The sequence below is a fragment of the Phaseolus vulgaris genome, chromosome 2 (genome assembly GCF_000499845.2).
Source record: "Phaseolus vulgaris cultivar G19833 chromosome 2, P. vulgaris v2.0, whole genome shotgun sequence".
Classification (NCBI taxonomy): domain Eukaryota; kingdom Viridiplantae; phylum Streptophyta; class Magnoliopsida; order Fabales; family Fabaceae; genus Phaseolus; species Phaseolus vulgaris.
In genome coordinates, this window is record NC_023758.2 from 45,327,054 (window position 1) to 45,341,021 (window position 13,968).

The window sequence follows — 13,968 nt, forward strand, 5'->3', positions numbered from 1 at the left end:
CAAATGTTATTCGTGTTACGATTAAGGACAACGTTCTTTGGGAGGGTTGGGAATAGGAGAGAGATTAATTTGTACGAGGATAAATGAGTGGGAAATGAAACTCTTAAAGATAAATTCCAGAGGTTGTTTTCTATTTGTTCTTGTAGGAAAACCAAGCTGAGACAAGGAGGGGATTGAAATAACAATATTGAGTGGACATGGAAGATAGGATGGAGAAGGAATTTGTTTGATTGGGAAAAGCAACAAGAGCAACAACTGACAACGTTGTTCGGTAGGAAGAGCTTAAATGAAGAAAAGGAAGATTTGTGGGCATGGAAAGATAGTGACTCTACAAAGCATACAATCCAATCTGCTTACGGGGTTTTAAAAGATCAAGTTGACTGCGCGCGCTATGTATGAGGGGTTTTGGAGGATTAAGACAACCTTCAGCTCATTTTACAGCTTGGAGGGTGTTGGAGGATAAAATAACATCTAAAGTCAATTTGGTGAAAAGGGGGGATAACTGTGGAAAATACCGATTGTAATATGTGTGGGGAGGGGGCGGAAACAATATCTCACCTATTTTGTACATGTCGGGTAGCTTGGCTTGTTTGGTCTAAGTGTTATGAGTGAGTGAATATGGCATGAATGGTTCACCAGGATTCGAAAATGCACTTCTCTCAGTTCAAAATGATTAAGGAAAGTGAAGTTGTTAACTAGATTTGGTTGTGTAGTGGATAGTAATAATTGGAGAATTGTGAAAACCAAGGAACAAGAATATCTTTAAAAATGGACGAATTGATCACACCGAAATCTTCACGATGACGCAGTTGAAAATTTGGTTATGGGTAACATCAAAGGTACGTTTCACATGTTTTTCTTACTCTGATTGGTGCCTGAAACCATTGGTATGTATGAGATCTATTAAAAATAATGATGGTTAGAGGTGCAAGGGTCAAAACAGATGGGTTTACAAGAGATTAGAGATAAGGTAGGGAAGAGTAGGCGTGCTCAAGGTTAGAGGTCTGTTATGTTCTCGTCTTTTGAATAAGGGTTGAGGTATCCTGAAATACCTCAATTTTATATATATATATATATATATATATATATATTTTGTGGATAAAAAAAAGTTTTTGAATAAAACTATTACATATACTTTTTTTTAATATATATTAATGTATTATATAAGAGTTGTTTTGTTTCGATTTTAAGCTATATAAAAAGAAAAAAAAAATTGTATCACGCATTGTTGGAGATCCCACATCGACTAGAGATTAGAGTCTTTTATTGTATATAAGTGGGTGCAAACCTCAACCCTATGAGCCGGTTTTATGGGGTTGAGTTAGGCTTAAAGTTCACTTTGTAATACGCATTTAATATATTATAATCAGTAATTCTAAAAAATATAAAACATATTTTATTTATGGTTTTTATTTTTAGATATAAAATATTTATTTATATAAAAAAAATAAAATATTTATTTATATAAAAAAAATAAAATATTATACACTTATTCAAGATGATAATATCTGATGAAAATCTCTCATACTATAGATAAAGATATTTTGTAGTATACAAGCGGGTGTAACTCTCATCTTATAAGTTTTATAAGCCGATTTTATAAGAATGAGTTAGATTTAAATATGATATTAAAGTTATTTAGAGTATATCTCAGTGAGAATTTATTAACCAGTCACCCGCTATTGACCACCTATAATATATAGTCACACATGAGTTAACAGTTTCGACAGAGAAAATATGTTCGAAATCTCACATTGACTAAGGATAAAGATCATAATATATAAATAAGTGTAAATCTTACCTTATAAATAATCAGTTTTATAAATCATCAATTTTATAACATAATTTTATAAGGTTGAGTTATAATTAAAATCTTCTTTAATATCATAATTAATTTACAGAAAACAAAATATAAGTGTAGAGTGAAAGCAAAATATTGAGAGTGACAAGTATCTGGAATGAGAATTGATATTATCCTCTTATATAGTGTCATAGCAGTTAAAGATGGAGGGTCAACCACAGACCACAGAGGAAACAGAGAGAGGATAAAGGAAGGTTGTAGAATATCTAAAGGAAACAATGGCACCACTGTTTAAGGGTTTCCCATCATTAACCAAACAATCATAGTAGGCAAGGCGTCTGAAGATTTTAGGGTTTATGAGAGTAGCAGAAGAGAACATGCCACAGTTCACATGAATGCCAGAAATTTTGCAGTTGCTGCAAGTATTTGCGATCTCAACTGTGTATTGTGGAATTCCACTCGGAAGTGGACTCGTTTGACTTTGACTTACACTTATGCAGTTCTTGCTGCACTGCTCTTCTGTTCTCACTCCTTTGCTGCTAGATTCACCCATGGCACAACCTGCATCAACCCATTACTATCACAATAAATTTTCATTCAAATCTTTATTGTAAATCTTCTTTCTCTATATTCATTGACGGTTGATTGGAAAAACAAAAAAAATAGTAAACAAGAACCACGCAAGAACAAAATTATGAATATGAAAAACGCACCTGCAACAAAAGCGAGGACTCCGAAGATGAACAACGATGAGACTACCGTCGAACGTAGTACTGCCATTGCATTAACACAGAAAGCACTGAGTAACACAAAAAAATAATTAGTATCATCTAGTTAATAATAAAATGAAAAAAAAAATCCACATTAATTATCTCATTCTCTAATATTATACACCAAAGGGTTATACAGTGACAAGAGTGCAGGAAAAAAAAATGGTAGAAGGAGAATGTAGGAACTTGGAAGGGACAAAAAACGGCAAAATATGACAAATAGGTAATTAAATCCTACAAAACAAAACATTTTGTGTATGAGTGCTCGTGTTTCATAATTATAAGCATGTGGTTGTTGCAAATATTAACTCATAGAGCATAATGTGAATCACATTCTTGAACAAAGATTAACAATAGGAATACTCTCTAAACAAATAGCATGATAGAAAAAAGGACTCATAATTCATAAGAAGCACACCTTTGAAAGTATGGAAGATAGCGAAGATTTTCCTGGGGTTTTACAATGTGTTGTGTCATGAGACCCAACAAATATATATATATATATATATATATATATTTTTATATATATATATATATATATATTTTTATTTAAGACGTATTAAAATGAAATGTTAAGTAGACAAATATGTAAATAATCAATTAGATTTTATATTGAATAATTATTAAATTATAAACTGATTGTAAACTAATATTATTAAATTAAATATTACATTATTATTATTATTATTATTTTTTCTTATTAAATGAATAGTTTAGATACATTAATTATTTATTGATTTTAATTAATAAATAATAATTAAAAAATAACATTAATTTATTAATTACTTAACTAGTAATATATTAATATTTGAGATGTCTTAAAATGGAATGATAAGTAGACAAATATTTAAATAATAAATTTTAAAAAGTATTATTTTTTACTAATTAATAATGTTTACTAAATTCAACAATTTGTTAAAATATTTTATTTAAATAATCTGTTAATTATAATCAAATTATTAAACGATTATAGGCTGAGAGACTACTTTAATATTTAAATTATTTTTTATATTGAATAATTATTATTTTTATTGTCTATAAAAGAGTAAAAAATATTTTTTAATTAAAATTTTAAAACAAATATTATATATCACATTTACATATTTATATATTTTATGCAAATAATAACCATTTTTACTTTTTTATTTGAAACTAAATGTAAATATATATTCATAAACATAAATGGAAAAATGATTAAATTTAGTATAAAAGTAGTATTTTTAGTAATAGTTTAATTAATGAATTTATATTTCACATATATTAGTTCTTAGTTGATCTTTAGTTAATAAATATTAATTTATTGGTTATTTAACTAGAAAGATATCAATAATTGTAATATTGGAGAATGCACCCTTGTACAAATATAACAAAATTATTATCAACTAATTTGGAAAAAATAAATTAATTATTATATTAACTAAATTAGATATTATTTTATAAAATAAAAAATTATTAGTATTTAAAATAATTTTTATTACTAAAAGAAATTATAAAATATTTTTTAAATTAATATTTAACTTATTTATTAAAGCTTTAACTACTAATCAAAATAATATTATAAATTATTGAATAATTTAAAATATTAATTATGGGTCATATTGTATATATTCATTTTTATACCACAAATGAAGGTTATGTGGAGAATAGATACCAAATTAAAAAAAAAAAAAACACACTCCAACTATGATTTAGGAATACACCCCTTTTGTTCATGCATTAATTTGTTTTATGAATAATGTCTAACTGATATTGATTAAACATTGTCTTTATTCTATTAACAAAGGATTTTTAAACTAGACTTTCGCAAACTATATATGTTTAAGACTAAAACTGGATCTAGTGCGGAACAATTATATTCTTGTGCTCTTAATCTTGATATTCTTTTTTTTTATAAAGTTTTTGTGTTAGGCATCACTATGCAACTTGACATCTCAGCTAAGCTGACACCTCAAGTAACAACAATCATCTGCCATCAGATGAAAAAATATTATTAAAAAAAGAAAAAAGAAAGAAAATACAAAAATATGGGGGGACTAGACCAAAACCCATATGTTAACACAAACGATACATAGGTAGATTATACCTATCCATAAAGAATTCTAAGAACAGACTAGCAGGGAGTCTATTATACCAATGAAAAGATTCTCTATGAATAAATCATAAATTAGCCAACTTATCAGCACACGCATTCCCTTCACGAAAAATATGAGTTACCCTAAACCTGATTGTCCCACAAAAATTAAGACAAGTATTCCATCGATTCTGAAGCATCCACGGAACATTAGTCCTAGCAGTAAACGCAGCACAAACCAAGGCAGAATCACATTCAAGCCAGACATTAGTAAGTCCCATTTTTTGAGTTTCCTCCATAGCATGTATAACTCCATAAAACTCAGCAACCAAAGCAGTTTGAACTTCAAGAAACGCTGAAAAAGCACCAATAAATTCTCCCATACTCCCACGAAAAATACCTCCACAAGTAGCAAGACCAGGATACCCCCTAGCAGCCCCATCAGTATTAATTTTGACCCAGCCTGGTGAAGGAAATTCCCATCTAATAGGAAGAGGACGAAGAACTTTACCGCTACGAGTCTTAATACCGAAAAACTTAATCACGTTGAAGTCCAACATATCATTCTTCATTGAAGCTTTAGACGAATTTCCCACTAGACAAGTTAAATCTTTAATTATCGAAATAGCCTTAGAAACCCCAATCTTATCCTGAAATCTAGCATAATTCCTCATACGCCATATCATCCATAAAGAAAAGGTTATCACCGCAAGCTTAATCAATTTAACCAGAGGACTACCATCACTCTTAATAAAAGAAAGTATATCCTCCTTATTAGAGAAATGAGAAGGAAGAAAAATTTGTCGTACCCAACTCCAAATATGCAATGCGTTAGAACATTCAAAAAATAGATGTTGAATAGATTCCTCTTGCTTTTCACAAAGCGAACACATAGAACATATATGCAAACCCTTATTCTGAATATGTTGATCTGTAGGAAGTCGCCCATGAAAATTTTTCCAGAGTACTAGAGTTTTGGAAGGCGGAATAGATGCAGACCAAATGAATTTACCCCAACCACCTGGAACTCCTGGTTCCAAGAAAAAAGTCCTAGCCGATTTAAGAGTGAAACGACCAGACTCATTTAGAATCCAATTAGGAATATCCTGTTCCTCTCTAATCACGATATGATTAAAAAAAAGAGGCATCTGCTGTAAAGAGAAGGGAATATTCCAATCACAACCTGTCCAAAATTGAGAGACTGTATCCGGAATGCTAACACCTTTAAATAACCCTGCAATATTTGCTAAAGAAGTAGTAGAGCACCATTTATCATTCCAGAAATTAATAAAAGAACCTGTACCAACAGTCCAATAAGTATAGTCAAGTATGGTAGAATAAAATTGCTTAATTCCAGGCCAAAGAGAGGAAGATCTATAAACCGTTCGAAATTCATATTTTGATTTAAGAACCCTGGCTTTCAAGAGTAAAGACCAAGGTTTGTCGCTATAAGCAAAGTTCCAAGCAAGCTTAAGAAGATATGCATTATTTTCATGATGAAGATTAATGATATTCAAGCCTCCATCCTCAAGAGGTGAACAAATTTTCCCCCAATTAACGGTAGCAATACCTTTTTTCAGAATATCACCAGTCCAAATAAAATTCCGACACCACTGCTCAACTTGCTTAATAAGTGAAACAGGCCACTTATACATATTAAAACTATAAGCTAGAGATCCAGTAATCACTGTATTGACCAGCTGAATTCGACCCATCATGCTAAGAGATTTACCTTTCCAAGATGCGAGCTTCAATTTAACTTTATCAGCCAAAGGTTGAAGAAACCGACACTTTGGAGCACCAACAAAGATAGACACTCCTAAATAATGGAAAGGCAAACAACCATGACTACAGGAAAGAATATTTTGAATTTTGGTGACAAATCTTGGAGAATTATCCATGGTGAAGAAACTACTTTTAGAGTTATTTATATATTGACCAGAAAAATCACCATATGTTTTAAGAAAAGAACTCAAATTTTTAAGAGACTTAATATCCCCCCTACAAAAAATAAATATGTCATCAGCATACAAAATATGAGAGGGAGTGAGATAACCGTGCGGACTGGCCATATTTAAAATCTTCTTATCATCCACAAGCTTAGAGAGACCTCTACTAAGAACTTCCTCTGGAAGACAAAAAAGTAAAGGAGACAATGGATCACCTTGTCTTACCCCTCGACTGCAAGGAAAAAAATCCACCAAACTACCACTTATTCTTATAGAAAGCATAGCTGAACGGAGAATTGTACTAATCCAACCGACAAATGAGGGGTGAAAACCAAAGCGTTTTAAAACTAATAATAAGAACTTCCAACTTAGAGTGTCAAAAGCTTTATGAATATCAACTTTGTAAGCCACATTACCTCCTCTAACCTTTTTAGAAAGAAGGTTAATAGCTTCAGAAGCAATACCAATGCAATCCTGAATCTGTCTACCCTGCACAAATCCATATTGATTAGGAGAAATGATTCTAGCAGCCACAAGTGCAAGCCTATCCGCCAGTATCTTGGAAATAATCTTAAACTTGAAATTAGCAACAGCAATTGGCCTGTAATCTTTAATGGAATCAGCACCCTGAACCTTTGGAATAAGAGATACCACATTACTATTCATTCCAAGGAGAACCCAGTTTTGTTTAAAAAAACTGTTGAACAGCATTGCAAACATCTGTCCCAATAATTTCCCAGCAAGAATGATAGAAAACACCACCAAAACCATCAGGACCAGGAGCACTATTACCGTTAAGATTAAAAACAGCATTTTTAATTTCAGAGAAATCAGGACACTTAATCAACATCATATTCTCCTTAGAGGAAACCAACGCAGGAATATAAGTGCCAATAAAATCTTCCATATTATCAGTATCCAGAACATTAGAAATAGACTCAGCATAAATTTTTTTATAAAAGTCCAAAATATGATCCTCAATGATTTTAGGATCCTCTGTAACCTCATTATCAATCCGTAGACGATGAATCCCACTAGAATTATATCTCCTTTTGACCACCGCATGGAAAAAAGCAGTATTTCGATCTCCATCCTTGAACCATAACATCCTAGCTCTTTCTTTCCAAAACAAATATTGACAGTGAAGAGCATGATCAAGCTCCTCCTTAGCAATCTTTTCTTGACAGAGAAGTCCATCACTATCAGACAAACTAGCAGTCTCTAAGCTTTTTTGAATACCAAGAAGGATGTCCTGCTTAAGAAGAACTCCATTATGAACATTACCAAAAGAATTTTTATTCCAGTCTCGGAGCTCAAGTTTCAACCTTTTTAACTTATGTTGCAAGATAAACATAGGACAACCAACAACCTGATTAGCCCAAGAATCATGAATAAGCTTTAGACACGAAGTGTCCTGAAGCCACATCGAAAAGAAACGAAAAGTGCTAACCTTCCGCAAAGAATTACTAGCAAGACTAGCAAGAATAGGGGAATGATCAGAACAATTTTTAACAAGAACCTGATAAGAACAAGATTCTCATTCATCCAGACACACTCCATTACATAAAGCCCTATCTAGTCTTCTGTGAATTCTATGCAACCCTTTCCTTCCGTTACACCAAGTATAACAAGATCCAGTAAAAGGCATACAAGAAATATCATTAGTATTAATCCAGTCCAGGAATTCATTACAAGAAACCTGATTAGGAGCCACCCCCCCTTTACAATCATCCGCCGAGAGCACAGCATTAAAATCTCTCAGAATACACCAAGGCCCTGTGAAGAAACTAAGATCCCTCCATAAAAATCGTCTAGACAAGTATGTGTTAGCACCATAAACACCTGCAAAGCTAAAACTCTTATCCTGCAGACGACAAGTTACAGAGATAAATTGATCATTAACCAAGAAATTTTGGACAAGATTAGGAACCGACAAACACCAAAGCTTAGCAACTTTATTAACAATAGGAGACGTAGCCACCAAATGCATATTAACAGATTTGAAAAGGACGTCGAAAGCATTAGTGTACGACATCATGGGTTCAACAAGAAAAACCAGGAGAGGTTTATGTAGGTTAAGTAAACTAAGCAACATCTCCACAGTTTTGTGGTTCCCCAATCCTCTTACATTCCAAAAAAATGAAGAGACCTTCATTGCGACGTTGTAGAGAGAACTGCCTTAGCAGTTTTCCTGGATTTACCAGTCCCCTTAGGTGGTCTCCCTGGTTTTCTTTTAGTGCGAACTGTTTCCTCCCCATTATCACTGTCATCCTCCTCCATGTCATTAGAGTCAGTCCAAAATTTTGAAACAACCTGATTTTCAATATGATCAGAATTAATTCCAACAATGGTAGGCGGAATAGTTGACGCTCCAATATGAGAATCAACTCCCACATCTGTAGTTTCCAAACCATCAAGAGAAGAAAAGTGATTTTGAAGGACCAACGATATTGCTTTAACATCCCCAAGATATTTAGCCTTTCGAGGGGAGGGATGAGGCGACTGAGATGGTACAATCACAATAGCAGAGACCTCCACATTAGGAACTAGAGCATTAGTATCCGCATGTGATTTAACCCTCTGAGGAGAGGTAGTACGCAACGGAGATGGTACAATCACAGGAACAGATACCTCCACATGATGATCATCAATAAAAGTTGTTGAATTTGACTCTGAGTCCTTAGCTTGCATAACAGCAAGTGAGTCCAAAGTGGGAGTGGACAACCCCTGCTTGGGTGAGGACCTATCATGATCTGAAGCATCCTCCAGAGGAGGCATATCTGCAAAAACATCCTCCCCTCCACCTGTTTCATCAACTTTCAACTTATCAATGAGGCCTTCCACGAGTTTTGTCTCCGGATCTTTTTTCCTATATTCTTTACGTTGTTTAGGAATCACGGTCCTCCCTTGGTCCCGTTCATCAGAAGATGCCTTCTGAGAAGGTTTATGTTGAGGCCCAAGAACACGACCCTGGTCATGGATCGCCCGACACTGAGCAAGCTCGTGCCCAATCATCTTACAATGAGAGCAAAAAGGAGGGAGCCATTCATATTCCACACCAGCTACAAAAGCAAAGTCTGGACGTTCAACCAAAAGTTGATCGGAGAGAGGGGACAAAAGATCAATATCCACCAACACTCTAGCAAACATACCCCTATTCTTTCTCATAGTATGCTCATCCAAAGACAAAGGAGTACCAAGGCCTCTAACGTGGAATATATTGTATTTGGTTTCCAATACTCCAAAGGCAAATGGTAGATTCTAACCCATGTCTGAGTTTTGGTATTCTTCATGGTAGCTGGGACAAAGTCTTTTGTCCAGGCAAACAATCTCAATAAACCAGGAGATAACTTGAGGGAACCCATTCCGAGGGCCCATCTCATGTCTTCTATAGAAGCGAACTCAAACTCATAGAAACCCTTTCCAAGAGGAATTGCTTTCCATGGTCCAAGAGCTTTCCACACCGGCTGCAACTTTTTAGTTAAATCCAGGTGTGTGAGAGGTTTATCCCCCTTAGATAGAATAACCCGACCATGGAGATGGGTTTTGCAATCCTCAAGACCAGCCAAGTAATCTGCCTCATCAATCTGGACAGCAATCATGTCACCCTTAATACAAGGGGTAGGTAGTTGGGACAAAGGAATATCACATGTATTTCCCAAAGCCTGAGCAAAAGTCTTCCTTTGACCGGACATGGAATATACTTTATTATCAGGACAGACTTTTCGATCGATCAAACAAGTCCATGGAATGAAGAAACCCGCAGAGCCATCCGCCATGTTAAAAGGCTAACAAGTCCGAACCTATAGTAGGAAACCCTAAAACCCCCAAATCTTCAATTTAGGGTTTCAGTTTCGTTAGTTTACGTAACCTGGACCTGCTGCTATTAGGGTTCGTCTGGTTTCACGGTGGTTGGGTCTATGCGGCGGCGCTCGTTTGACAGTGGTGCGGCCCGCTCTGCAGTGTGGCAGCGTCGTTTGGTGTGGCCAGAGCACAACGGTGGAAGAATGATGTTAGAGGACGATGGTGGAGGGTGCCGTCGGAGTTGCAGGAAGCTAGAAGGAGAGCGTGCGGAACGTGCGCAGAGGCAAACCTAATAGGTTTTCCAGCGGTGGTGGAGCGCCTCCGGAGTGAGGGTCGGAAGAAGGTACGCAGTGGAAGCGATTGTGAGGAGAGAGGGCGAAGACCTAAAGGAACCCTAACACGTACCTTGTCCTTCGACTGTCTGCAGTGTCGTTTTGCATAACCGAATGGCATTCGCAAAACGCACGGTGAAAAGATTTTCACGCAGCTTCTTAATTCCTTCAACGAAAAATCTTGCTCTCACGGTCACGGAGAGAAAAAGAAGCTCTGCGTCTTGGGGAGCAAAAGTCACGTAATTCTCCTTTATTCCTATTCAATAAAGTGTTTTTTTCTGGTAGTACTTAAATTATTAAAAACAAACACACTTATTACTCTTACATTTTTTCTAAAGTATTAAAAACAAATAACTTTATTTCATATATTTATGTTTTTTTAAACTTAGTTATTTCCAAACTCCATATAATTAACAGTAAAAGTTACAGGATACTATTTCAAGTTTTATAATAGTTTATTGATTTAGATAAAGTAGGAATCGGTTAATTTTTTCAATGATATTAACTAAAAGATTCTGATCAACTTAAAAATAAAAACATTTGCATCGTCAAAAAATAATGCAACAAATCTTGGTACAAAAATATAGACATATATCAATCAACAAAAACGGGATTCATAAAAAAAAATAAAAATTGTCAACTCTTGTAAAAAAAAATCTCTGAATGTAGATAAAAAAAATAATTATAAGTTACAACTGAAAAAAACTTAGTCCTAACTGAAAAATAACCCGTGTAAAAAAAAGTGATATCTTTTTAGGTTAACATGGATTAAAGTTATTTCCTAATTGAAAAGGAAACATTTCCATAGATATACATAAAATTGGTGACCTATTCATTTCCATAGACATTCATAGAAATTTGAATATGAATAAAATGGTAGACGTGAAAGTATAGAAACGATTAACAGTATAAATGATGAAAGTGAAGACTTGTTTTCTTTGCATCCGTGTCTTGTTAAGCAGCTCTAATTGGATAGTTTTTTATGCCTCCTACAGGAGAAGCACACACGTCTTCATTGCAACCACTGGTTTTGGATTAAAAGAAAAACAACATAACCCTTTCTTTCATTTATATTGATCACGATGCCTACCCCTCTTCAGAAAATGCTCCAATGACAGTTTCTTGGTCTCTGTTCAACTCTTCAATCTCTTTTTCTGCTTCATCCAGCTGGTGTGGTGAAGAAAAGAAATAAGAAACTTGCAACTGAGTTTAAAGTAGGACAAAACAAATTGTACTGCTTCCATAAATTCAGAAACTACTATCATATTCACTGTCCTCAAATTTTGATCAATTCAGTAGTCTACATTTTCTTTATTTTTCATTCACTTTGGCCATGATCTTGATATGAAATGTGCTAATGAGATAATATATTAAGGATCGAAAAATGTCATATAGACTTCAAATCACATCTGTATAGTTTCCCTGGAACTCAAAACATCAAACAACAGCAGCTTAATTTTTCTTTCTTTAGGGAATATTTTCAAACAACAGCAAGAAAACAATTCTATATATAGAAAGCATTTTAATTAGACTCTTAGTCATCTTCACCATAAGATTTTAGAGGCAGTTTTTCTCAGTCAATTATACAATTAAAATCAATTCTAAAAATAGAGAATTTAGATCAAATTGAAATAAAGATGACGATGATGTGACTACCTTTAGCTTGGATCCTCGTATGTAATACTGCGAGGCTTTTCCACTCGATGCAGTATCTTCAAAATATACATTCTCATCATTTTTAGTTGACTTTTCAACCCTCAATATGTTTTGAGTTTTTCTCTTGGGTAAGAAATTACCACTGGCATCATCATCATCAGAGGATGAGTGTTCAAACGAACTTTGTATTCCAGCAAGCTCAGCCATCTTAAAAGCTTTAGAAATCCCATGAACCACGAACTTCTCCGAAGTGATCATGTCAGGTGCCACAATCTCAACACCGTTAACGAGCATGCACGGCGCCAAATCCAGTACCCCGTCAATTTCGAGAAGCTCATCAGGCACGAGCGTCTTCAAGAGAGTCCTAACCGGCAGAGAAGTGAGTTCTTCGTAACGAAGCCTCTGAGGAAGAATATGAAGCCTCACAGCTCTATCAAGCAAAGTCGAAGGGTTGGGGCCAAGCAACATGAAATCAGGAGGAGCAAAGATGGTAGCAAAACCCAAACTACCCCGATAATCTTTCTTTGTCCCTTCAAGAACTGAATGCAGTGCAACTGAGAATGAAGCGTACCCTTTTAAACGGAGCAAGTGAAGAATGCGGTTCCACTGAACGCCGTCCTTGGAAAGGGAGGCGTTGGAAGAACAAGTGGGGGAGCGAATGAAGAAATCCAAACCCCGTTGAAGAAGGTCTTGGGGGTGCAAGGGAGAGAAGGGTGCAAGAACGCCATGCACGGCGAGTTGGTCTCCGAGGAAAATGTTAGGGTTCGATATCAACACGTTGTTGATCTCGAGGGAGTTTCGTGCACGGTCGACCTTGGTGAGGGAAATGTTTTTGTGGCGAAGGAGGGTGGTGAGGCAGGTTCCTTGGGACATGTTGAGGAGATCGTGGAAGGAGAAGGGGTTGGAGGAGGTGGCGGCGGCGGTGTGATAGAGGAGGAGGGTTTTGAGGAACCAAAGAGGGTGTGAGGTGTTTCTGATGGCGGAGTCTTTGATGGCGAAGATGGTTGAGTTTTGGGGCGGTTTGAAGAATGAAGGGGAGTGGTGGAGAAGGTCTGCCATGAGAAGGAACCCTGCTCTTCGAAGAGCGTTGGAAGCATTGAGTGAGAGGTCATGGGGTATGGGTTTGGCTTCTTGGGTTGAGTTCTTGGAATCAGATGAATGAATTGCTGAGGATATGGCGATGATTCCAAGACCTACTGAGGCTGCAATGTACAGTGGGAACCAACACCAATGGGAATAAGCCATGCATACCACTGCAAGAAAGAATGTGGAGTGCTTCTTTTGGAGGGAGAATTCTCTTTCCCACAAACTACAATAAATATGATTTTTGTCAACAAAATTTATTAATCAATATAATATTGTTCCTATTTATATGTTGTTCCTTATTAATTTTTATTTTTCCATAAATATTAAAATTATTGTGATGTTCTGGTTGGGTGGAGTTCCTTATTTCTATATATTCTTGAGTAGATAAATAGCTAACGTTGGATTATCTTGTTTATTTCTATATTGATAACTGGTTATTATATAAGTAGATTATAATTTATTATCATAATTAATAACTATTAACTTTGTTTCCCGAAAA

General features: G+C 35.0%; 1 protein-coding gene and 1 long non-coding RNA gene across 2 annotated transcripts; both read right to left on the bottom strand.

Annotated features, from left to right (window-relative positions):
* Positions 1-2,228: 2,228 nt before the first annotated feature.
* LOC137809810 (uncharacterized) lies at positions 2,229-3,033 on the bottom strand. The gene is made up of 3 exons (XR_011080816.1): positions 2,990-3,033; positions 2,515-2,600; positions 2,229-2,362 (listed from the first exon to the last, which is right to left on the bottom strand). It is a non-coding gene; the product is annotated as an uncharacterized lncRNA (long non-coding RNA).
* Positions 3,034-10,509: 7,476 nt separating this feature from the next.
* LOC137809536 (fasciclin-like arabinogalactan protein 21) lies at positions 10,510-13,690 on the bottom strand. The gene is made up of 3 exons (XM_068610643.1): positions 12,384-13,690; positions 11,818-11,894; positions 10,510-10,816 (listed from the first exon to the last, which is right to left on the bottom strand). Exons 1-3 carry the CDS (start codon positions 13,626-13,628, stop codon positions 10,510-10,512), a joined length of 1,629 nt encoding a protein of 542 aa, XP_068466744.1. The 5' UTR covers positions 13,629-13,690.
* Positions 13,691-13,968: the final 278 nt, after the last annotated feature.

Coding starts and splice junctions, on each gene's coding strand:
- LOC137809536 (XM_068610643.1), bottom strand. CDS start 13,628: ATGGCTTATTCCCATTGGTGTTGGTTCCCACTGTACATTGCAGCCTCA. Junction 11,895..12,383: donor TACGAGGATCCAAGCTAAAG/GTAGTCACATCA, acceptor TCACCACACCAG/CTGGATGAAGCAGAAAAAGA. Junction 10,817..11,817: donor GGAGCATTTTCTGAAGAGGG/GTAGGCATCGTG, acceptor ACGACACTGCAG/ACAGTCGAAGGACAAGGTAC.